The 26,272-nt window shown below is 35.7% G+C and overlaps 1 protein-coding gene across 6 annotated transcripts in view; it reads left to right on the top strand.

The window, feature by feature from the left end:
* THSD7A (thrombospondin type 1 domain containing 7A) overlaps positions 1 to 26,272 on the top strand; it is a 463,937-nt gene that overhangs the window by 171,263 nt on the left and 266,402 nt on the right. For all 6 annotated transcript variants that reach the window (XR_007150223.1, XR_007150222.1, XM_047849263.1 and 3 more), the window contains exon 2: positions 7,599 to 8,430. Coding sequence is in view for 4 of the 6 variants with exons in the window: in XM_047849263.1 (XP_047705219.1) it covers positions 7,599 to 8,430 (832 nt within the window). In the remaining 2 variants the exon portion in view is untranslated. The remainder of the gene's footprint in view (positions 1 to 7,598; positions 8,431 to 26,272) is intronic.

Here is a 26,272-nt window from a genome sequence, read left to right as displayed (position 1 = left end):
TCTGTGTGTGTGTGTGTGTGTGTGTGTGTGTGTGTGTGTGTGTGTGTGTGTATCTGAGGCCTCCCTCACATCTATTAAAATGCAATTATTTTTATAACATACTGTTAAATAAAAATGCAGAATATGAAACAACTTATAGCAAGATCCCAAATTTATTTAAATATATTTTAATTGCCTAATAGGATGGCAGCAAATATATGACTAGTTGCCTTTAGTTCGTGGGATTTGTGAGGAATTTTTCTTCCTGTTAGCCTTGATTTCTTACTTTTCATATGCTGATTTGCTTGAGTAAAAACAAATAGAATTTTTAAAAATTCTGTGAATTGTGGATTTGAAAATAGGATATTGCACAGCATTTACGACATAGAATTCAGTATGTTACTAAGCTGCTTGTACACTTCTTGATCTTGGCAAACTAGGACATGCTGTTCCATAACCAAATCCAGGAGGGAAAATGCACTCTCTCATTTGAAGGATGCAAACACATTTAGTCAAACAAGAAACTAGCTCAGTTGAGAGTTTTATGGCAAACAAGGGCAGAAAGTAGTTTGCATAATTTTCTCATGCTTCTTTTATAGTGTTTATCTTTTATAAGGCTCTTTGGAACAGTTGCTGGCCACCTGTCAATAATGTATCCTTTTATAGACTCAAACTTTTATTGTTCTCATGCCCTTGACATACAATAAATAGTCTTGGGAGTAGTCAATATTGAATATGGTGGGCCAAATACTAATTTTAAATTTAGAAGGCCATCTTTTGTGGACTAAAATAGAGACTTTTGAATGACACAAAGAGAATAAACATGTTATAAAATCCTGTTTAGCAGGAATAAAAATGAATTAATTATTTTATGAACAATTTTGGGAAGTTAATTAACAATTATATTTGAAGTACCACTGTATGGAAAACTAAGCCAAGTAGCACTCCTTGAAATTTGTTTTTGGGAAATGTAATTCTGCAACAGTTACAAATAAATATATTTGTATTGTGAGTCTGTTGATGACATAAATATTTGGGGTGTGTAAATAGTTGCTTTAACTTCTTTTTAGTGACATTTCTCAATTTACATAAAATCTGTCAAGCTAAGTATTCTATGTATATTCATCGACCTAAATCCTAGAAAAGTATTGCATGATACTGAATGAGCACAATCCTACAAATCTGTATGTAGGAATACATTTCCATTCATAAAGAGATATTATCCAAGACCTTAAGCAGAAAGCTGGTTATCCTTTGTTTTTTTTCCGTTAGATTCCAAGTTCCCCCTATGTAATCATGAACAAGAACAATAAATGAAATAAGGAAATATTTCTGTTCTTGTTAAAAAGTGAACATCCCTACACACACACACACACACACACACACACACACCACCTTTCCAACACTGCTACTTCCCATTCCTGGTAATATGAGCTATAAGGGTCCAGTTTAACATTTATGCAGACACATAGGAGGTAAATATCACATTCTCATATTGTACTTGGGAGAGGACTTCATATTTTGCTTGATAGAGTTTGCATATTGTGCTTCCCAATTGCACTTTCAAACATTTGTTTTTCTTACAACATGGTAGCTAATTGGGTTCACAATTCTTAGCTGTCAAGAACAGTTTTAGATGTGGTCTCCTTTCTGTTCAGTGTGTGATTATTTTAAGACTGGAGGACAGAAGTAGACAGTCCTTCGTCGGGTGTACAATGGTAAAGATGTGGGTTTTTTTTGAAGAGGTCTATTAATTGGACACACATGCAATACCCAAGGTGCAGTGAAAAGATAAGACAGCAGTCAAAGTCTGCAAAGCAAATGAGCTTTTTCAGGTTCAACTGTGGTAAAATTGCCACCTCTACTTTCACTGGTGACTTCATGCATTTTATTTTACCTTACCTAGTGAGTATTTTTGTAGATCTCCATGGAATTTTCTGGGGATACCCTATCTCCTGGTTCTCAATGTAAATATACTTGGAATAAAATACACCCAAGAGTGTTGTCTGTGAATAGCTGGTTAATAGAATCTATGGTAATAGATTTTGGAAAGAAATTCAGTTGTATTGTATTTAGAATTAATGCCTTTAGTAGTTATCTAAACTTTAGAATTGCCTGCTCATTTTTACTGTATATGAAATAGTATAGAAATTTTCTTGAACTCGATTTCTTTCCTTCTCCTGGCACTGACATCAGTCATGTAAATGCTTTGAATATTATGGTCTGAAAACTTAATTCTCTCTTTTCTGAGCAAAACAGTTGAAATTCATACAAAAGCCAGACCTGAAAATTAAAACATAATCAAACCAAATGTTGCAGAAGACTGGCAAATTCTCTACTGTAGGAGTCATAGAGTCAGTCTAATGCAATAGGCAAACAGTTATTCAATCAATTGATTGAAATTGTGTTAAACATAATGTGAGAAACACATATTCTGGGAATATGTCAAAAGGGAACTCTCTCTAATACAGTATTAGTAAACCATGAGTCATTTTCAAAATAACCATCATACACTTTTATTTTTGAATAAATTTAGATGTAAGCCTGGAGTTGTAGCTATAACTTGGCTTGTAAGTTTAATATCTTTGTCATTTCTTTTCTAGGGTATTTTTAAAACTTAATAATTACCTACTGTTACATAGTTCTGCTTCATAACTTTGGAGGTTTTGGTTTTGGTAGGTGTATTTCCTAACTCAGCAATAACTAGCAGACTTGAAATCATTTCACACTTTGTATACTAAGATTTCTGTAATAAAATAGTAGTTTTTATCAATTAAAATGCATCCATTAATAGTACCTAAACGTATATTAAAAGTCCAAATAAGTTCTAAATTTATAACTTTGCTATGAATTTTTTGTTTTTGTTTGTACTTTGAGGATAAAGGCCTCACTTCTTGTGTTGTTGACTTTAGCTATTCTGACAAATATGAGGTGATACTGCACGTAGTTGTGATTTGTATTTCCCTGATGATCACTGATGTTGAGCATCTTCTCATGTCTGTTGGCCATCTGGATGTCTTCTTTAGGAAAATGTCCGTTCATGTCTTCTGCCAGTTTTTTGTTGGATTATTTTTGGGGGTGTTGAATTTGATAACTTTTTTATAGATTTTGGATACTGTTTATTAGATATACCATTTGCAAATATCTTCTTCCATTCCATAGGTTGCATGTTAGTTTTGTTGATTGTTTCCTTCACTCTACATAAGCTTTTTGTCTTGATGTAGACCAAATAGTTTATTTTTGCTTTTGTTTCCCTTGCTTCAGAAGGCACATCTAGAAAGAAGTTGCTATGGCCAATGACAAAGAAGTAACTGCCTGTGTTCTCCTCTAGTATTTGTATGGTTTCAGGTCTCACATTCAGGTCTTTCATCCATTTTGAATTTATTTTTGTGTATGGTGTAAGAATGTGGTCCAGTTTCATTCTTTCGATGTTGCTGTCCAGTTTTCCTGATGCTGTTTGTTGAAGATAGTCTTTTTCCCATTGGATATTCTTTCCTGCTTTAAGATCAACTGACCATATAGTTGGGGTTTCATAACTGTATTTTCTTTTTTGTTTCATTGATCTATGTTTTATTGTGTGTGTGTGTGTGTGTGTGTGTGTGTGTGTGTGTGTGTGTGTGCTGGTACCATACTGTTTTGATTGCTACAGCTTTGTGATACAGCTTGAAGCCTGGAATTTTGACACCTCTAGCTTTGCTTTGCTTTTTCTAGATTGCTCTGGCTATTTGGTATCCTTTTGTAATTCCATATAAACTTGAGGATGGTTCTAGCTGTGTGAAAAATGCTGGTGGTATTTTTACAGGGCTTGCATTAAATGTGTAGATTCCTTTGGGTAGTAGAGACATTTTAACAGTTTGTTCTCCCAATCCATGAGCATCAAATGTCTTTCCATTATTTGTGTCATCTTCAGTTTCTTTCATCAGTGTTTTATATTTTTCAGAGCACAGGTCTTTCACCTCTTGGGTTAGGTTGATTCCTGAGTATCTTACTGTTTTTGGTGCAATTGTAAATGGGATTGGTTCCTTAATTTCTCTTTCTGCTGCTTCATTATTGGTATATAGAAATGCAATAGATTTTTGTATGTTGATTTTGTATCCTACAACTGTTGAATTTGTGTATCACTTCTAGCAGTTTTTTGGTGGAGTCTTTTGCATTTTTTATATAGAGTATCATGTCATTTGCAAACAGGGAAAATTTCACTTTGTCCTTGCTGATTTGGATGCCTTTTATTTTTTTTAATTAAAAAATTTTTTTAAGTTTATTTATTTTTGAGTGAGAGAGAGAGAGACAGAGTGCAAGCAGGGGAGGGGCACAGGGAAGAGGGAGACATAGAATCCAAAGCAGACTCCAGGCTCTGTGCTGTCAGCACAGAGTCCGACACAGGGCTCGAACTCACAAGCTGTGAGATCATGACCTGAGCCAAAGTCAGGCGCTTAACCAACTGAGCCACCCAGGTGCTCCCCTTTTGCTTCTTGTTGATGTCTGATTGCTGTGGTTAAGACTTCTAGTACTATGTTAAATAACAGTGGTAAGATTGGGCATCACTGTCTTTTTCCTGACCATAGAGCAATACCTCTCAGTTTTTCCACACTGAGGATGACATTAACTCTGGGTATTTAATATATGGCCTTTATTATGTTGAGGTATGTTCTCTCTAACCATACTTCAAGGATGTGGGGAAAGGGAGAACCCTTTTGCACTGCTGTTGGGAATGCAAACTGTGCAACTACTTTGGAAAAGAGTATGAAAGTTTCTCAGAAAGTTAAAAATAGAACTACTCTATGATCCAGCAGTTGTACTACTAAGTATTTACCCAAAGAATACAAAAATACTAATTCAGAGGGATACATACTTCCCTATGTTTATAGCAGCATTATCTATAATAGCCAAATTATGGAAAGAGCCCAAATGTCTCATGAATGAATGAATGAATGATGAATGAATGGATGAATGAGGAAGATGAGTGAATAAGGAAGATGTGACACACACACACATAATAGAATATTAGCCATATAAAAGAATAAAATCTTGCCATTTGCAATGACGTGGGTGGAGCTAAAGAGTATTATACTAAGTGAAGCAACTCAGTAGGAAAAAGAGTAATACTATGTGATTTCATTCATATGTGAAATTTAAGAAACAAACAAGCACAGGGAAAAGAGAGATAAAGGCAAACCAAGAAACACACTCTTAACTGTAGAGAATAAACTAATAGTTACCAGAAGGAATGTTGGGGGGAGGGTGTGGTGATGGATTACATAGGTGATTAGGATTAAGGAGTGCCACTTGTGATGATGGCTGAGTATTGTAAGTATTGAATCACTAAATTGCACACCTGAAATTAATATTACACTGTATACCTAAGTGGAATTTAAATTTAAACTTTAAAAAGAGACTAGCTTCTTAATAGTCCTAATCTGATTCATTAGTCTAATCTCATAATTAACATCAAAGATTGGAAAACAATAAAATATCAAGGAATTTTGCTTAATTGCCTCTGGGGTTTAGACTCTGGGTTATTTCAAGACACTTACACTTTGAAATTTATATGTGTATATATGGTTTGCTCCTAACTTGATGGTCCAACATAAATATACCTTTATATTCTTTGTTTAGAGTGGGAAATAGAGATTATTGTTTTGTTTAAGCACAGTAGGAAAGAGGAAAAAATACCAAAGATGTATGGAATTAAATCTAAAATTTTATACATATCCCTGTGTTCCTTTGAAAAGCATCTAGGTTTAGATTCCCAAACTGTATTTTTAGAAAATTTCCCAGAGCATCAAGATACATGAATGTATAATTCCCTTTGACAAATTAAAAATAAAATTAAGATATCATCAGATATTGCATGATGACAGTTGTAGCAAACTCACTGACTTTCTTAGCTCATAAAGTTTTGACATCACTCTGGGAAGACTATTTCCCTAAATGTATTTTAAGTCCCTTATAACTCTACATGTGAACTTCATAAAGTAGTGAAATGGATATGCCAAATATCCAATTCACAGTTTCATGCAATAATGATTAGAAAGGATATTGACTGAAAATTCTGTCCTGTTTACAACTCCGTTATTCCATTTGTAATGAAGTTGGCATCATCAAATTGTAAACATGTTCCTAGTTAAACAAAGTTAAATGTTTACACATAATGAACATATTCTTCTTATTACATTCTTTCTAGATTAATCACTTTGCATAGGAATATCTAAGTCTCAAGCTCTGAGATCTAGGCTAAATCATAAAACTGTAAGTCAGGACAAGAATCTGAAATCCAGCATAATTTTTTTTTTATTCATTCAAGATGTGAACTTGGAAAATCACTTCCCCTTCTTGTCACCTGTTTTTCTCATCAGTGGAGTGAATCTGTTGGCTTCGTTTCATGGTTTTCACTTTCCAGCAGAAGTCTCATGTCTGACAAAATCTTATGCATAATATCAGCATATGTATAAATAAATAATAACGGAGCTTTTCTTATTGAACAACAATGATGCAGAAGGGCAGTGGAGTTTGGCTGGGGACCCTAGAGCCCAATCCTTTATGCTGGTCCTGACCTTCTGATACCACCTGTTGAAGATGACTCTAGGCTATGCCAAATAATCCCTCAAATTCCATGGACCATATTTTGAAAATCATGCAGTTATATATGATCATTTTGTTTCTTTAAGATTCCAAAATAATTCTCAATTTCACAAATTGAGACGTCTCTCAAAACACTGGAATTCCTTTTGTAATTAAAAAAAATGTGCAAATAAGAAGGTTTCAGTTTATGCTAAGAAGGATTCTAAGCTAAAAAGCTCACACTTCATTCTAAAGCCGCTGACTTAAGTGTTCCATAAAACAGCTATATAATCCCCAATAGTTTCTATTTAGGAAACAAATAAATTGATTAAAATTCCCCAAAACCCTTTAGCATACAGAAAGTCATAAGAGTTCTTTAGTTAAATTTTAATTCTCCTGCCCATCTTTATCCTTCACTGGGGAGGTGAGAAAAAATTAATTTGGAGGGGAGTAAATTTAAAGGCAGTATGTGCTTAAATGAAAATTTGTCACTTCCCAGCTTTGGTTACCAGAAAGTTAACACTTCTGTCAGTACACGCATATATACCCGCTAGACTCTTGTAGTCACAGTATGTGCAGAATTAGAAAATGAGAAAGAGGAGAATGCGTTCTACAAAATCCTTAACTGCTCTGGAAAAGAGAAGCCTGTAGGAGCTGAAGTTGTTCACAAGGGGCCAGCTTCCTTGCCTGTTACTGACGTGGATTTGATAGTTACAAGGCGAGGAGTAATGTTTGCACTGTGACTAATTCCTGATGTCCTTTACCAGCAAGGGTCCTCCACCTAAAATTAAGGAAATGAAGAAAGGCAATCCTAATAATCCCAAAAGGACCCGAAATGAACGTGTCCCAGAAGTTACCGTATATAGACTCTGTGACATACTTCTCCCTTTGCAAAACTACTGAGTGCAGATCATTACTTTCCAGCAGTCATGTGCAGAGACCTACTTTATAACACTTCAGGGAGACTTAACGTACTAGATCTTGACATGTCTTTCCGGAAAGTGAAATAATTTACAGTTTTCTTCCAGTGGCACTGTTAACTCTTGTATCATTTTCAGGTCCGTGGGGCCGATGCATGGGAGATGAATGTGGCCCAGGAGGCATTCAAACCCGGGCTGTGTGGTGTGCTCATGTGGAAGGCTGGACAACGTTACACACAAACTGTAAACAGGCCGAGAGACCCAGTAATCAGCAAAACTGTTTCAAAGTGTGTGACTGGCACAAGGAGTTGTATGACTGGAGGCTGGGACCCTGGAATCACTGTCAGCCTGTGATTTCCAAAAGCCTGGAGAAACCCCTTGAGTGCGTTAAGGGGGAGGAAGGCATTCAGGTGAGAGAGATAACATGCATCCAGAAAGAGAAAGACATTCCGGCAGAGGATATCATTTGTGAGTACTTTGAGCCCAAACCTCTCCTGGAACAGGCCTGTCTCATCCCCTGCCAGCAAGACTGCATCGTGTCTGAGTTTTCTGCCTGGTCAGAATGCTCCAAGACGTGTGGCAGTGGGCTCCAGCACCGGACACGGCATGTGGTAGCGCCACCCCAGTTTGGAGGCTCCGGCTGCCCGAACTTGACAGAGTTTCAGGTGTGCCAGTCCAGCCCGTGTGAGGATGAAGAGACCATGTACAGCTTGCACGTGGGGCCCTGGAGCTCGTGCTCAATGCCTCACTCCAGACAAGTAAGACAGGCAAGGAGACGTGGGAAGAATAAAGAACGGGAAAAGGACCGAGGAAAAGGAGTGAAGGATCCAGAAGCCCGTGAACTTATTAAGAAGAAAAGAAACAGGAACAGACAGAACCGACAAGAGAACAAATATTGGGACATCCAGATTGGATATCAGACCAGAGAGGTTACGTGTACTAACAAGACGGGGAAGGCTGCCGATTTGAGGTAACATTTTATAACCGTTAACTGTGTGTGTCTCACTGTCCAAGCCATGGGCTAGAAAGTACTCAAGACTCTGCTGTACTAAGTCCTGAGATTCATATGTATACAACCTAGAATGAGCTACGCTCAAGCATAAGATTTTCTACTTAAGGCATTTGAGCTTTCGTGGGTTTCCTGACACTATTTCTGTTTTACTCATGGTTAGGCCCTGTACTGCTAGAGTGAATTGAAACTTTGCTGTCCAAAAGCCATAGCATCAGTTAGTCTCCGTGAGATGACACTACTTCTCTAAGTCAGTAGAACTGTTTCCGCCTCCAGTGGGGGAACAAGAAACTTACCCAGTAGCTGTAGTTTGGGGATTTTGAATTCAGATACTTACTTTAGTGAGAGAAAAGCATACTTGTAATCTCTCCAAGTTCATAGCATTTTTAGAATTACCCTATAAACAAAATCTAAATAGCAACCCAGGGAGCTATACCTAAGAATAATTCTCTTTCACATTTTATAAAATGGAATAAATCTCCCCAGAGGGGGAAAAAAAAGGAAGGACCAGAAAAAATTAAGTAGATGTTATTTAATCATGAGTAGTTTAGAAAACATGTAATTAATTGGCTGCATGTTCTAGACAGAAATTATTTGTCAAATTATCTCTGGGTAAATAATGACTGTATTATGAAGGACTTTCTCATGTGTGATTTACTTGTTGTGAAAATATTCATTGAGGATTATTCATTGAGGATTATCTAAAGGATATGATGTTCTCTGGATATTCTAAATTTTGCTCTTGGATAAGCCAGACCATCTGGGAGTGTCTTATCTGGATCATTTGCATAATTGCTTTTTCTGAACTATTTATGCAGTTATGACTTGGACTAAACGGAGTGAAATTATGGTAGCATCACTCAGAATTTTATATCATATTTATTGTAGAAATGACATTGAAAGTGTCATCTCCTCCATCACACAGTCTGTTCTCTTGATTAAAAACACATAGGATAAATTTCACAGAAGTCTCAACCCATGTGCTGCTGGCGAGCAGCTCAATGGCTTTCCTCGTGGCCCTGGAAATCTTATACCAGATCACATGTGCCTGTTTGCTTTGGCTGCTGGGAACATGAATAGGACTGTGCGGCAGGCACGTTGCTTACTACCATAACCCGCTGGCTTCGTCTTTTTCTCACCCCCATTATTTTCCTTCCTTCATTGCTACCTAGTGATTTTGCTATCTGTGGATTTTGAAAGCTGGTTTTAAAGCCTTTTTAGTGCAGGATATAGTTTAAATAAATGAGTAAACAAATGAACACTTGACTTATCTAGACAGTAGTTTCTCTATAGCGTTCCTTTGGTCACCATTTTTAGGATATGTCCAGTCCTTCCCCTGTTTGTACTTAGACAGTTGTATTTTCTCTCAGCCACACCAGTAATCTTTCTTTTCTTCATCTCTTGGTATTGGTCCTGTCTTGGTCGGTCTTGGTCTCGTTAATGGTTGCTTGGCATCTTGCCTTGATCCTCCAGGTTCCTACAACTCCTTACATGTATGTGTCTGTATATGTGTTCACTTCTGATTCTATATCATGGTTTCAGTTCAATCCCTGTTTTATTCTTTTCTGACTATTCTTATCCTAGTGATTTCCTGATCTCTTTTCCTGAAGTGTTATAGTTATGTTAGTTACTTGGCCCGCACTAAGTAATTAAATGAGCCTCCAAGGCAACTTGAGGTGTCTCCTGCTGTCAGTGAGTTAACGTGCTGTAGACATTTAATTTAATGTTGACCAGTCAATTAAAAGTATAATTAGGAAAGTACCTACCATTGCATAGAGCCTAATATTCCCATTTAGTTGTTTGAAATAAGCAAACACATTTAAAAATCTGTAGATCATTTGTCAGATGCTTAGATTCTATTAGAAATAGCCTATCTAACAACAAAATGGCAATTACCTATATGTTATAACTTATTAGGCCATAGATTAAGCTTTACATTAAATTGGTTATTAATGTCTCTTGCATTTAAGAATTATACATAAGAATATATATGAATAAATATATATGATTAAGAAAGTTAAAGTCTCAGGGAAGAAGGGACAAAAATCAAGTATTTTGACTATGTTTTGCTTAAACTTTCCACCACATCAGTGAAGCTAATGAAATAAAGAGTAAATGGTCAATGCCAACAATTCTGCTTAATTGTAGCAGAATTACTGCTAGAACTTGCAAGTTGAAGATGATAGATCTGCCCTACTTTTTGCTTTCAAACAGACTGATATCAATAAGAATGAAAAATACAAATGAAAGTCTATTCTTTCATGACAATAGGAAACAGTCACAGTCTCAAGTCACAAATGATTTAGAGATTTAGAGAATGTGATAAAATTAACTAACTGAAGGAAGACACTTAGAAGGGTGTTCTGTCTTTGCAACTTCTGTGAACACTCAAAATTTCTGAGTAGCCTGAACTTTGTGAGGGCTAAGCTAATGACACCTCATCACTGTGGCATGGTCTGAGTTAAGAGAAAGGGCTGCTGGAACATCTTTGAGTTTGTTTGAAAACAGAATGGCATAATAGGCAAGACTGAATAAGAAGCTCACTATGCCATTACTGCCAAGAAAGGACTACCAGTTTGATGGACTGATGGACTAAAGGTTGGTGGCCGGTGGACAAGAATTCTAAATCACTACACACATACCAGGACACAAGGAGCTTCCCTATAAACTAGTTAGTGAGTTTCAGCCAAGCCTAAGTATAGTACTGCCCCAAGCCTAGAGTTGATACGAAAGTAAGGGCAAACATTTCTCCAAGAAACTAAAAATAGTAAAGGAAATATGATGTTTCCAAACCAAAAACAGAAAGAAGAGTTAAGAATATTGAATAAGCTTAACTCATGAATTGAATGAATGATTTGGCAGAGCTCAAATGGAGGGGAATTGGAAAACAAGAAGAAGTAGAATTAACATTAGAACTAAAAATGGAAAAATATCTTGTGAAGGAGAGGCAGTGATAGAACAGTTTAAGACCATATAACTGAACTGTAATTTTAAAAAATGATGGTTATGGAAACAAGCAAGGGAGATCCCTATATGAAACTCGTGTTCCTGAAGGTAGGACCACGAGAAGAATTAGAATAGGAAAAAACAAAAACCAAACACCAAATATAACAGGAAAAAAAACACAAAGATATCATAGAAGGCATTCCTGAATTTAATCCATAGATTGAAATTGCACATGGGTAATAATTCTTCTAGAAGAGGTTGAAATAACATCCTCATGGAAGAACTGGTATAGAATAAAGAAAAAGAGATCTCAGACTCTCAGCCAGCATAATACTCAAATTCTGAAACACTAGAAGTATTTCTGTTGTAGTAAAAAACAAGAAAGGATAGCACATTAACTCCAGTCTTAGTTAACGTTGATCTGTAAGTACTAGTTAATGTAGTTGAAAAGAGAAAGAAGTAAAAATTGGAAAGCAGATGGAAAAATTAACATTTTTCCCCCCAGAGATTATGAATGTGCCCTGAAAAACTCAGGAGAATCAATTAAAAATATAAAAATGAAGTAACTCTTTGGGGGGAATTGATTGACACACAAAAAATATAAAAACAATCAACATATTTCCTAAATACACATAACTATTAAACATGATGATGGAAACAAAAGATTAAAATATTCCACTTACAAAAATTAAAAAGACAGAAATAAATCTGTGGATGAACCTAACTATAAAAGTTCTACACAGAACACCAGACTTGGAAACATAAAAAAGATGTGTGCCTATCCAGAACACTTACTAAATATACCCATGGTCCCCACATTTTTACTTTAAAACTTATAAGGGAAAAATAAGCATTACAAGACAGACCAAGAAAATTTTTAAAAAATAAAAGTAGAAAAAACTAATGTCCCCAAATAGTTACATGTATTTTATTCTATGAAAATAATAACAACAAATTTATGTAAGTGCATTAATAGATCAAACAGAAAAGAGTCTAGAAAGAAGATCTCCAAAACCCTATAAAACATTGCCTTTGGTGGGAAATTAATTAGTTTGTTTTGTTTGGGGGGCTGGTGCTTAACCATGTAAATGAATAAGAAGAATTAAAAAGAAAAAGAAGAATAATTATATGCCTTTGATACTCATTATACCAAAACAAAGCCCAGGTATTTTCAGTACTTAAAAATTTTTTCTTTATAATGCTAGAAGAAAGGGTAAAAATTTTAAAGGAAAAGGAGGATATTTTAGGTCACAGAATGCAGAGATCATGCAAGGAAATATTCAATTAGATTTTTAAAAAAGAGAAAATTTTGCTCAAGGAAAGTATTAATGAAGTTAAAACCCAGGTAGCAAACTGAGAAAATATATTTGAACATTTACTTGGCAAAGAACTAATTTTCTTAATACTTAAAGAACTCATTAAGAAAAGGGTCAAAACCTAATTGAAAATGAGCTGAAAATTAAGAGACTGAAAAGACAAGTTACAGACTGGTAGAAAATATTTTTGGAAGGCTTTGCTGATAAAGGGCTGTTATCAAGAGCATACAAAGAACTCTTAAAACTCAACAATAAGAAAACAAATAACCTTATTCAAAAATAGGCCATAGACCTTCCCACCTCACCAAAGAAGATATACAAATGGAAAAGAAGCATATAAAAAGATATATCATAGTAGATAAAGGAAATACACATTAAAACAACACAGAAATACTACTCGACACTTATTAAAATGCCCAAAATCCAGAACACTGGCAACACCAGGTGCTGGTGAAAATGTGACCATTGCTGGTAGGAATGCAAAATGGTTACAGTCATTTTTCGAGACAGCCTGCCAGTTTCTTATAATACTAAACATACTCTTTACCATATGATCTAGCAATTGTGCTCATTGGTATTTACCCAATGGAACGGAAAACTTATATCCACACAGAAATCTACAGAGAGACGTTTATATAACAACTTTATTCACAGTTGCCAAAACATGAAGGCAACCAAGATGTCCTTGAGAAGATGAATGGATAAAAAAGCTGTAACACATTCAGACAATGGAATATTATTCAGTGTTAAAAAGAAAGGAACTATGCATCCATGAAGAGACATGGAAGAAACTAACTGCATAATTACCAAATGAAAGAAAAGTCTATATTCTGTGTGAATCCAACTATGTGACATTATGGAAAAGGCAAAACTGTGGAGACCATGAAAAGAGCAGCCGTGTTTTCAGGGTTAGGTGAGAGGGAGAGATGAACAGAGGGAGCACAAAGGATTTTTAGGGCAATGAAACTATTCTGTATGATAGATATATGCCATTATACTTTTGCCCAAACCCATAAAATGTAGAACACCAAAGGTTAACTGCAGTGTAAACTATGGACTTTGAGTGATTATGATGTATTAATGTAAGTTCCATTCTAGTGAGTGACGTTGATAATGGGGGAGGCTATCCATGTATGAGGGCAGGGGGTTATTTTTACTTTGCACTTAAGAGTACTTAAGAGTACTTTGCACTCAATTTTGCTGTGAACCTGTAACTGTTCTAAAAATTAAAATCAGCAAAGGACAGGATCAGGGCACAGAAAATATGCTAATCCTCAGTCATCATTAAGAAATTAAAAAAATTAAATCCCATTTTCACCTCTCAGATTAGTAAATAAAATGTTCCATAGTATGTCAGGGATCACTAAGACAGCCTCTTGTTTTGGTAATTCACTAGAAGGACTCACAGGATTCAGCATATAGTTAAATTTATGTCTGAGATTCATCACAGTGAAAGGATACAAACCAAAATCATAAAGAAAAATGGGCATGGGGAGAAGTCTGGAGGAAACACTCTATAAAGTTCTATTGGAAATGTTGAGCTTCCTCTAGAGTCTTCTCCCTATGGAAATTAACAGCCTACTCTAATTCCTCCAGCAAAGAGTTGCAGCAAAATTGTGTAAAGCATTATCTGCTAGGGAAGTTTATTAGAGACTCAGTGTCCCAAATTGTTATTGGATCATGTAGGCACCCTCTGCCTAGCATATAGGAAAGCCAAATGTTCTCCATAAAGCACATTGTTTATATGAACAAAGTAAGCATAGTGAACAACTTTGTCATTTATCACAATTTTCTCATTTACAGAAAAAATTTTTTAGCAGTGTAAAGAACTGTTTACCGGTTAAGTTTCCATATACCTACCAAGGGCCAACCCTGCAAGCAAGTCTTTTTAAGGATAGAAGTCTGAGACTTGATATTTTATTAATAATCGTATTTAACATTAAGGAATTGGGGAAACTAGACATATTCTTGGTGGGGACAAAAATTGGTGCAACCTTTTTGAAAAATACTTTTGCAGTATGTATCAAAATTTAAAAAGGACACTACCTTTGTCAGTGATTCTGTATGATATTCTTCTAAATAGATGTACAACTCTCACTGTAGCATGATTTATCATAGCAAAACAATCTAAATTCCACCAGGAAAAGGACTAGTTAAATCAAGGTGCTTCCATGTATGGAATATGTAGTTACTACTAAGTGAGGTAGATTATCTCAGTCACGGTTGTTATAACAAAGTAGCATTGGCTAGGTGACTTATAAACAACAGAAATTTATTTTTCATTGTCCTGAGGCTAAGAAATCCAAGATCAAGGCACCAACAGATAGATTCACTATCTAGTAAAAGCTCTATTCCGGGTTGTAGATCTCTGGCTTTTTTCATTGCATCCTCACATGGGCACAGAAAAGGAGAGAGCACTCTGGGGTCCCTTTTCAAGAGTACTAATCTCATTCATGAGGTCTCCACCTTGTGACCTGATTAGCTCCTAATACTATCACATTAGGGGTTAAGATTTTAAAATATGGGTTTTGGTGGACACACACATTCAGTCCATTGCAGTAATTGATTTGTAAATAAAAATGAGGGAGTAAAGGCAGTTTTATTCCACTCCCCTGCCTTTAAATCAACCAGAAACACCATTAAAAGAAATAAGCACTTCTATATATAGGAGAAAGAAAGAAAGAGAGAGAGAGAGAGAGAGAGAGAGAGAGAGAGAGAGAGAGAAAGAAAAAGAAAAAGGAAGAAAGAAAGAAAAGAAGGAAGGAAGAGAGGGGAGAGAGGGAGAGAGGAAAGTAGAAAGGGAGGGAGGAAAAGAAAGAGGGGGAGGGAGAGGAAGGAAGGAAAGAAACGAAAAAAGAAAGAAAATGGAAAGGAATTTAAGACCTGAGGCCTGAAAGAGATTCCTGTAAAGTGATTAGGATACAATCCCAAAAGGCTCATTCAAGAATCCTTTCATTGATTCTCTCAGTTGGGGATGGGTGGGAGGACAGCACAGACAGGCAACTGAGAATATGAAGGAAGTTCTCTTAAGAGCTGATTCTTTACCACAGAATCACAGACATATAGCTGGAGGAACATTTCAGCCCGAACGTTACTTGCCTGGTCTCCTGGCTAAGAGAAGCTGTCAATGGTGAAGTGGAGAAAGTGAGTAGTGAAGGCGCACATCTCCAGATTATAGCAAGTATACCCTGAGATTTAGGCTTTGCTATGAGCCACCCTCACCTTTGGAGAGTTTAGCTGGCGCACATAGCCTCTTCCTGAAATAAAGACCTGAATATGTATATCAAAGATATAACATGTTTCAGGAAGGAGTATAAAATCTGCTCTAAGTAATACGAGAACCATCTAGTGGAAGTAGCAAATATCTTTGAACATGCCTTATTTTGTTGTATTGTCTGGCAAAGGCAGTTAATTATAATTATAAATCCACTGGAAGTGTTGCCAGGAAGTATGGGAAATTCCGTTTGGTAAATTCCTGAGGGAATAAGACAGATTTGGGATCTAAAACAGATTTCTCGTGGCTAAGCCAAAAAAAAAAACAAAAACAAAAAGCAAAAGAACCCAAAAAAACCAAAAAACAAAATGAGAGCTATGCAGTTTCTAGATAACCCAGTAAAGCAGACATTTACTTTAGGCACAAATATATAAGGGCAAAAAATAACTAGGTCTCATAAATATAGTCAGCTAATCTTTGTCAAAGGAGCTGGGGCAGTACACTGGAGCAAGGTCAGTCTCTTCATCATATGGTGCTGGAACATATGAATATATGCAAAAAAAAAAAAACCTAGACACAGCCCCTTTACCCTCCACAAAAAAAAATTGAAAATGGATCATAGATCTAAGTGCAAAAGGCAAAATTATTATAAAACGTCTAGAAGGTAACATAAGAAAAAACCTAGATGACCTTGGGCGCGGTGATACTTTGTTAGATATAACACGAGAGATGATCTATGAAAGAAATAATTGGTAAATAGACCTTCATTAAAATTAAATGCTTCTGCTCTGCAAAAGTCATTGTCGAGAAGGACAAGACACAAAGAGAAAATATTTGCAAATGACTCATCTGATAAAAGGATTTATCCAAAATATACAAAGAACTCTTAAAACGGAATAAGAAAACATCCTGATTAAAAAATGGACCAAAGACCATAACGTCACCAGAAAAGAAATTCACTTGGCAAATGAGCGTATGAAATGATGCTCTACAGTATAGGTCATCAGAGAAATGCAAATTAAAGCAATGAGATACTGCAACACACCTGTTAGAATAGCCAAAATCCAGAACACTGGAAATACCAAATGCTGGTGAGGATCTATCAAGCAACAAGAATTCCAGTCGCTGCTGGTGGGAATGCAACATGGTACATCCACTGTGGAAGACGGTTTGGAGGTTTTTTACAAAACTAAACACCCTTCCATATGATCCAGCAATCACACTCCTTGAAATTTACCCAAAGGAACTGAAAACTTACATCCATACAATATCTACATAGTGTTGCCAGGTATTAGGTAGGAAAGAGAAATGAATAGGGGAAGTACATAACTTTTAGGGGAATAAAAATAGTCTCTATGACGTTATAATGACAGGTATATGCCATTGTATATTTGTGCAAACCAGTGGAATGTACAACACAAGAGTTAACTATGATGTAAAGCATGGATTTTGAATGATTATGGTATGTCAGTGTAGCTTCGTCCTTTGTAAAAAATACACCATTCTCATGAGTGTTGTGAAATGAGGGAAGCTGTGCATGTGTGGAGATAGAATACGGGAAATCTCTATGCCTTTTTCTTAATTTTGTTGTAAATCTAACACTCAAAAAAAAAAGTCTAAAAAACTGACTAAAGCATGACAAGAATAATCTAGTATCCATGGAAAAATTGACACATTAGAGTATTTTTCTATCATTTTGTTATCAATTATATTTTTCCTTTTAGTCTTTAGATGAAGTCAGTCTTAGTATTTCAGACGGCAATGAATAATATGTGGCTTTGTGAAATTTTGTTCTAAACTCATACTTTTCTGACATACCCTTTCATCTTCAAAATTATATTTGTTAAGATAAAACCGTATTTCTTCGCAACACAGTCATTTTGTGCCTAACTCAAGTTTTACCTTCCAATACTAGTTGTTAACTACTCCATCCTTCTCTTTAAGGATTGCTGTTGAAAATAGTGACGGAAAAGTTGAATATGAAGTTACTGGCTTCGCAATACCAACAAAACAAAACAACTGGTTGAATCGATAAGAGAATTTTAAGTAATAGGTAGAAATAATAAATATAGAGAAACCTGTATATCCATGGCCACACAATGTTGAGCAAATAATTTAAACTCTCTGGGATTCAGCTTTTTCATGTATAAATATGTGTTAAAGGAGTCAACAATGAGGGCGGGTGGGAGAGAGCTGAAAAAAAATCTGAAAGCCCCCCAAGTCTTGTGATTCCTGTGAACTCTGAACAAAAACTGTACCTGAAATTATAGATCTAAAATCCTATGTATCTTCCTTGGCAGAAAGCTAATTAATTTGGACATGTTGTAGAAATCAATTAGTAGTGAAATATCAGAATGAATTTATACATAGTGTGTGTGGACCAAGACAACGCTCAATCTTGAAAGTAACTGCACGGTTTTTGCTTAGCGGATGTGCTGCTGAGTTCCTGAGGGCCCATTCCTGCAGGATGACTTTGTGAATCAGTGAACTTGAAAATCTAATTCTAACCTTACCAAAAAGAAGGGAGTAAAATTGCCCACTGTTTAAAGTAATACTGACTACTTTTAGGTTATTCAGAATCCATTTATAAAATTACTACTTCTCATGCATAAATAGCAGGCTTTCAGATTTAAAAACTTTCTGTAACATTCCATGTATTGATTTGCCTGCCATATGCTCACCATCATTTTTCACGAGTTTGCCTCAGCTGCCTGCTGCCCACAGCTGGCTGAAGAAATAGTCAATATGCCCACATTCTCTTGTAGATGGTATGTAGATAACAGAAGTACATGGCTTACTTGTCTCAAAAAGTAGTGCTGACTGGGCAGTATGTATTTACTATCCGCCCTTCTGGATGCTGCTTAAATAGCTGGAAGCTGATCTCCGAGCAGTATCTTTTTTTATTTTTTTTTCAATGTTTATTTATTTTTGAGACAGAGGGAAACAGCGTGTGAGTGGGGGAGGGGCAGAGAGAGAGGGAGACACAGAATCTGAAACAGGCTCCAGGCTCTGAGCTCTCAGCACAGAGCCTGATGCGGGGCTCGAACCCACGAACCATGAGATTATGACCTGAGCCAAAGTCAAACGGTTAACCGACTGAGCCACCAAGGCACCCCCGAGCAGTATCTTAATAAGGCTTCCTAGTTCTCTTCTTTCTGGTCAGATCCTATCCATAGGAGACAGCAGCAGTATATAAGAAGGTAGTAAGAGAGGAATTGAGTATATATTCCTGTCTTTTTGGGCCAACAGTGGCTGGGTTCTAAAAAAAAGCTGTAGCCCCTTGCCAACAGCTTTGCCCTACAGCTCTAGGTCCATTTCAGGTTTTGGTAATTTTTTTTTCCTTGGTCCCTTTATCACCTTGGCATGACAATCTTCCCATACTTATCAGTCTCAGGGTGCTTCACCATCTTTTGGTTATTTCTCTGAACACTACCCACACTTAGGTTAATAATCCTTTTATTAAACTCTTGTCATTAACCCATGTGACTTTGCTATCTGTTTTCTGCTGACCCTGATGGATATAGCAGCTAGAGTACAATGTTAAGAATCAGAAAGCTACTTCTATATTGCTGTTAGTTTATGTATTAATTAATTAACTATGCATTTGTTTCATTATCTTCATCAGAGTATAAGGCATCGACATTGTGGGTGCTGAAATATATAAAAAAACAAACAAAAAAAACCAAAGACCGTAATCTCAAGGACCTATTCTTTGCTATGGAAAGACTGACACAAAAAGGCAATAAAGTATTAGTACTTTAAGATACTACCAGTATCATAGTACTTTAAGATACTAAGATAGTACCAGTGCTATCTTATGTCTAACTAGAGGGAGTTATATGCAGCGACAACCGAGACAGCAAGTTCTTCCTGGTGGGAGGTTGACAGGATCAGAAATAGCTTCATAGAGGAAATGCTACTAAGGCTAAGGATTAGTAGATATGCCTAAAGTAGGGGAGGATGATGAAAAAAAAATATGGGAACAGTAAGAGCAAAGGCCCTGAGATTTGCATCAGTAATGATTCATTGAGTGAGGATATGATGTACACAGATCAATCACACATGTAGAGATTTCCTTGTAAAGGAATGAGAATCTAGACTATAGGAAAAGTCAGGCAAATCTTGGAGGTCAAGCTTAAATGTTTAGGTTTTCTGTCCTGTGTGTCAGTCATTTCCACATTTATTAGAAACAGTGTTTGGAGTACACTCCAATATAGGTAGTATTTATTTATAAACTAAATCCATGCACTATTAAAAAATACATACACTACTAAAAATCGTAAGAATTAAAACTAAAAGAAATAAGAAAACAGTACTAATGTTTTGCTAATCATTGTCTTTTTTTTTGAGAGAGAGAGAGAGAGCACACACACGCATGCATGCGAGTGGGGGAGGGGCAGGAGGAGAGAGAGAGAGAGAGAGAGAGAGAGAGAGAGAGAGAGAGAATCCTAGAATCCTAGAATCCTAAGCAGGCTCCATGCCTAGAGCAGAGCTCCAAACAGATCCCAATCTCACTACTGTGAGGTCATGACCTGAGCGGAAATCAAGAGTCTGATGCTTAATCCACTAAGCCACCAGGTGCCCCTATGTTATCTTTACCTAAAATCTTAAGGCAAACCACAGAGGTTTATTATTAGTGGTAGAGATTTTTAGTCTAATGTAAATTTTTTATAAGTATGTATTTTATAAATCTATATAATACATAAATTAAAAATATTTCAATATATACACATATTTAGTTTTATATTTATAAATAAAAACTTTTTAAATTTGACAGTGGAAATTCACGAATATGATTACCAAGTTATATGGATATTATAATTAACCTAATAAACAATTATTAATTAAGCAAGTACTGTGTGTCCAACATTGACCAGGTACAGAATTAACTTTGCAATTATGTAAAACATGATTTTTTATATTTAAATGTTTTTAGAAGATCACTGTGTATAAATTAAAGCAGGTATTACTATTCCTACATTATAGATAGCAAAAGTTGAGTACGAGAAGTTTTAAGTAACTTGCCTAGGTCACCCAAAAGAGCACAAAAGCAGAGGGGCAGCAAAAAAGCCTTGAGCAGGGCCAAGGTCTGAGTGCAAGGTCTGAGTGCCACCCTGGGTATCTAGGTGAAAGGTGCTTCACGTGAAAGCATTTCTTTTCTTTTTTTTTTTAATGTTTCTTTATTTTTTGAGAGAAAGAGAGAGCATGTGCACACATGAACGAGAGAGGGAGGGGCAGAGAGAGAGGGAGAGATCTCAGGCAGGCTCTGCACTGTCATTGTAGAGCCCCATGCGGGGCAAAATCTCACAACTGTGAGATCATGATGTGAGCTGAAATCAACAGTCAGTTGCTTAAATGACTGAGCCCCCCAGGCACCGCTCACGTGAAAGCATTTCTAGGAGGAAGCTTGGTCTCAGTGTCAACAGATGAGAACATATTTCAAGGCTTGAAGTGTATCCTTTTTTGAAATAGGCTCCTTGATACCTTTTGTTTTAGGGGACATATCTCTTCCTTAAATATTGTGAAGTTACTCCACTAGTTTCTGAGCATTAGTCTATTTAGTTTAACCTTTGGTACATTTATAAACATCCTCACTTATGTTGTCTGTTTACTCCTGTTTGTATTCCTTGAAGCCACTCAACTATTCGGTCACAACTATCAAGTAGTTAGCACTGATAACGGCAAACTAAAGGCTAGTATTGTCAACATTCACCCATAAACTAGCAAATTCTTTTGAACATCATACCAGTGTGACTACCAGAGTCACTTCCCACAGCCTCACACGTGATGGTTTCATCATGCCCAAGATAGGTTCACCTTTCCTGTACCTCCCTCTGTCATCTCACAGGAGCATTTTTGGTTTAAATGATGGCCTATTATGGAACAGTTGAATAAAAGGAAGCTCATGAGTAGCATTTAAAACTATTTAAGTTAAAGTATTTGGGACCAGGGACTAACCATAAACTGAATTATAGATGTCACTGTTTAATCGTCCTTCACATAAACTTTTAGTAAAGTCCATTCCAATTTCCTCACTTTTCCTTGGAGCCGTCCTTAATAACATCTTCCATTTGACTGTTCTAAGTTTAACTTTCTTCCTTGAGCTTGTGTGAGAACAAATTTCCTTGAGCTGGCACTATCTTGAGCAGCCTGGCTGCAGTTTGGGGCAATGACCTTGCATCTCCTGAACAACTGTGACCTCACCCATTGTTTTCATCTATTTGCTGGAATTCTAGTACTTTTATGTGGGTTGTACTGAGTCTCCCTCTAACTGGAATATAACAAGAAGGGATTTAAATAGGAGGAAATGCTTTCAAAAGGGGAAAAAAAAGTTCACATAGCATAAGAAATTTACTAAATTATTAATGTACTATTTGTATAACCTAATTAGGAATATGCTCACTCTTTTAGAGTTGACTAATACGTTGTATTAGTTATTTTGTGAGTTTCATTACCTTCTTAAAATTCTTCCTTCTATATTAAGCATAATTTTAAGCCTCTACTTGCACTTTGGCCTTGCTCTGTTCTTTATTTTTCTGATCTTGAGTCGTCTTATTATAGAGTGATTAATTTTTTCCCAAAAGCTTATTTGACAGTTATATTCTTCTCTATTTAGTATGAATATGTGGTCAGTGATACAAGATTTTAAAGGTTGTGACCAGGAAAATTTTGTTTAATATTATTTACAAGGACAGCAGTTGAATTGTGAATGAGAAAAATAACTGTGCTGTGCTTAATACAAGAAACCATTGTACTGAAAAGATCTTGGAATGTTGGTACAGTCACGTACAGTATAAAGTGCTGGGACAGACAAAGCAGAATTTTGCAGAAGAAAAATCAGTTATGACCACTGATAGTTGAGTTTACATTAGTTTTCTTCTTTGGTTTAAATAAAAAGAAAGTTTTCAAAATGCTACTCATGGACATAAACCAGACCACTAACCGCCATATATATGAATACACATGAGCTCCTATTGATGGGTGGATAAAAATAGAGATAGTAAAAGAGATCTTAACTCAAGAATAATAACTATGAATTTATCAGAAATTATTTTCAGTAGTATGAAATTTGAATACTTTTAAAAGTCATATCAGATGCGGTATACTGATATGTTTTGGATATCATACAGGTTTTAAAACATTTTTTATTAAAAATGCACCTCTCTGGGATGTAAAATTGCAGTGTAAATTAAGAATGACAGAACAAAATGTGAAATATTTTTAGTGTTTTTAAAATTTTTGTTTTTAATTTTAATTCCAGTATAGTTAATATAGAATGTTATGTAAGTTTGAGGTATACAATGTATCAGTTCAATAATTCTATACATTATTATAGAATTCTATACAATTCTATATTAAAGAACCTTTTAAGGTTCTTTAAGTCTCTTTCAAAAGGGCAGTTATATTCCATAGGTGGGAAGAAATCACTGTATATTTGATTTTATCAATGAAAATATGCACCTTTGTTATATCTATATACCTTTAGTATACTGGGATGACACCAGTGTTAAGAAGATAAGTGTTTACTTTGTAAGTATATACATTTCACTGTGAATATGTCTTTCTACTGAGTTCATTGGGTTCTACTCACACTAGCCAGAAAAAGTATTTTAAAATCTAGAACAATCCAAAATATCATGAATAGGATATTGTTTTTAGATACTTCCTAGTAAGCACAAAATAAAATTCTCTTTGTGTAAAAGTTTACTATTATGATAAAGATATTTAAAAACAATTTTTGCATAATTTTTGATATTCCATAAAGCCAATACAAATATGTGACAATGTCATTGGATATTTTGATCTTCAAATACATCATAGAGATTCCCTGAATAATTGGTGCATCATAGATTTTTACTGCAAAATTATTTATTACCAGCATTCCTTAATTATTTCATCCTTGTAAGATACTGTATTTGAAATAAAGGTGGATGTAGAGAGAATTTGTTAATATTTTTGTATCTCTAATTGTCAGAGGCTTATGTCTACAACCACCCATCCCTGACAGAATCCTATGGGGTTTTCTCTGTAATAAAGAAGATAAACCAAAGAAAGGAAAGTAAGATAAACCAAATCTGCAATTCAATAACAAAAATATGAAAATGAGGATCATGTTGGAAATTATGAAGAAATTATTGTTAAAGGGATGTCATATATAGATTAACATACGGTTTATAAGATATTTTGGCAGAAAGAAAGGAAAGAGTAGAAAAGAGCTTAAAAAATGGAAGAGTTGAAATGAACTGGTAACTGATATTAGTTTTAACTGAATTTGTCATGATTGGGATAATCCAGTATTGAGCAAAACACATAATGGATCGTGTCATGTAATGTTAATTTTGACAACTGTAAATCAGGCTAGGGAACACTATGAAATAATCATGAATGATGCATATACTCTTAATTTTAGACTTGCAAATTTGATTTCTGAGGCTGTTTGCCTTCGAACAACCAAACAGCAGGGTGTTGTGAAATAAATCAATTTGAAAAGAAAACATTCCCTAATGTGATTTGTGGAGTTCCTTGGTAAGAGTGCACAGGTGACATAACTTTGCGTAGTTTCATTTTACCACCTGTTTTCATTATGAAGCTGACTGGAGCCCAGGGGAGTCAGAGGATGAAGTGAAGCTGAGAATGTATAGGAACTGGGGTGGTTGTCCTGTTAGGTTGCCAACCATGTCACTGAACAGTCTGTGGTGAGCATTTATTGCCTGCCAGGGACATTTTCTGAGAACTGCTGATGGAAAAGTGTAGGTTGAACAAACAGTAATGATGGCAAAGGTCTAGTTCTACCTTCCTGCGCCTAAATGAAGTGCTTTAGTTTTGCTAGATTTATTTGCCTCTGATAATAAGCACAGGTTTTCTCATTCATGTGCAGTATTTTGCCAACTGGACTATGAACTACTTGGAAATATCTCTGAAATTCCCCTGCCCCTCTACCGTGAGAGGACTTAGAGGGGTTGCTCACCACTTGACGGCTGCCAAAGGATGAGGTGGTTTTGTCATGAACACGTAGTAAATATGGCCCCTGAAACTGCATCCATTGTTCTGCACTGATCGCCTCTATTAGAAATGACCGCATTGACAATGTCAGCTTTTAAAGTTACAATTTCAGTTGTGTCTTTACATGGATAATCTCTTTACAAATATTGTATTTATTATTTCAATGATATGCAAATATGGGATAGTACTTGTATATGTATATTAAGTAAATTAATCTGCGACAGTAATGTCAATGCCATAGGTCTACCATTGATTTAAAAAAAAAAAGGTTCTGGTGTATTTTGACCAGAAATTTTTTATTTTTTTATTATTTTTTCTATTCTGTTTTATTTTTTTTAACGTTTATTTATTTTTGAGACAGAGAGAGACAGAGCATCAACAGGGGAGGGGCAGAGAGAGAGGGAGACACAGAATCGGAAACAGGCTCCAGGCTCTGAGCAGTCAGCACAGAGCCCGATGCGGGGCTCGAACTCACGGACCGTGAGATCATGACCTGAGCCGAAGTCGGACGCTTAACCGACCAAGCCATCCAGGCACCCCGACCAGAAATTTTTTAAATGGCAAGATGGATGAAAATATTTTAGAGTTCTTAAAAAAAAAAAAGCTAAAACAAAACAAAAAAACTAATAATGCACTTTACTTCAACAAAAGAAAATGATTTGTTGAACATTCACTGGAATTACAATTTAAGAGCACTTTAGGGAAAAAAAGGTATAAAGTAAAAATTGTCAATTACTTAGATGACTAGTTTTTATTGAGTAAAACTATCACAAGAGTGATCAGGTGTTTGTCAACCTTTTCGTTTGCCATTACCAACTTACTTTCCGGAACTGAGACAGGAGTATAATGGATGGTCAGGAAGGGTTGCTCCAGACTAGAGCCTTTTCTAGGTCAGAGATGAGCAACACTTGATAGGGACAAGTTCTTTCAATATGATCCACTTACACACAGGTGGAAATTACATAAGATAGGCACAAATAGAATGATTATAAAATAGGCACATTATTCTAGGAAGATAACAGAGTTAAATATCAGCTATACAATCAGAAAATCATGAATATGTAAACTGACTCACATATTAGATCACGTGATACTTGTATTTCTCTGTGTCTTTCTCCATATTGCCTATCTTCTTAAAAAGTACAAAAATGAAAGAAATGGTTATTTAGCTGCCTGTTTTAAATTAAAAGTTTAGCTAAAACTCATAAATCATATCAAAATTTATCTCTGAAATTGTCATTTGTGACTAGATATGGCAGCAAAGATCACAGTTGAATCACTTACAAATTTTGTTGTCATCAATATTTTAAAATTATACTGCAAT

This window comes from Prionailurus viverrinus, chromosome A2 (genome assembly GCF_022837055.1).
Source record: "Prionailurus viverrinus isolate Anna chromosome A2, UM_Priviv_1.0, whole genome shotgun sequence".
NCBI classification, from domain to species: domain Eukaryota; kingdom Metazoa; phylum Chordata; class Mammalia; order Carnivora; family Felidae; genus Prionailurus; species Prionailurus viverrinus.
This window is presented reverse-complemented; position numbering and strand designations above follow the sequence as displayed.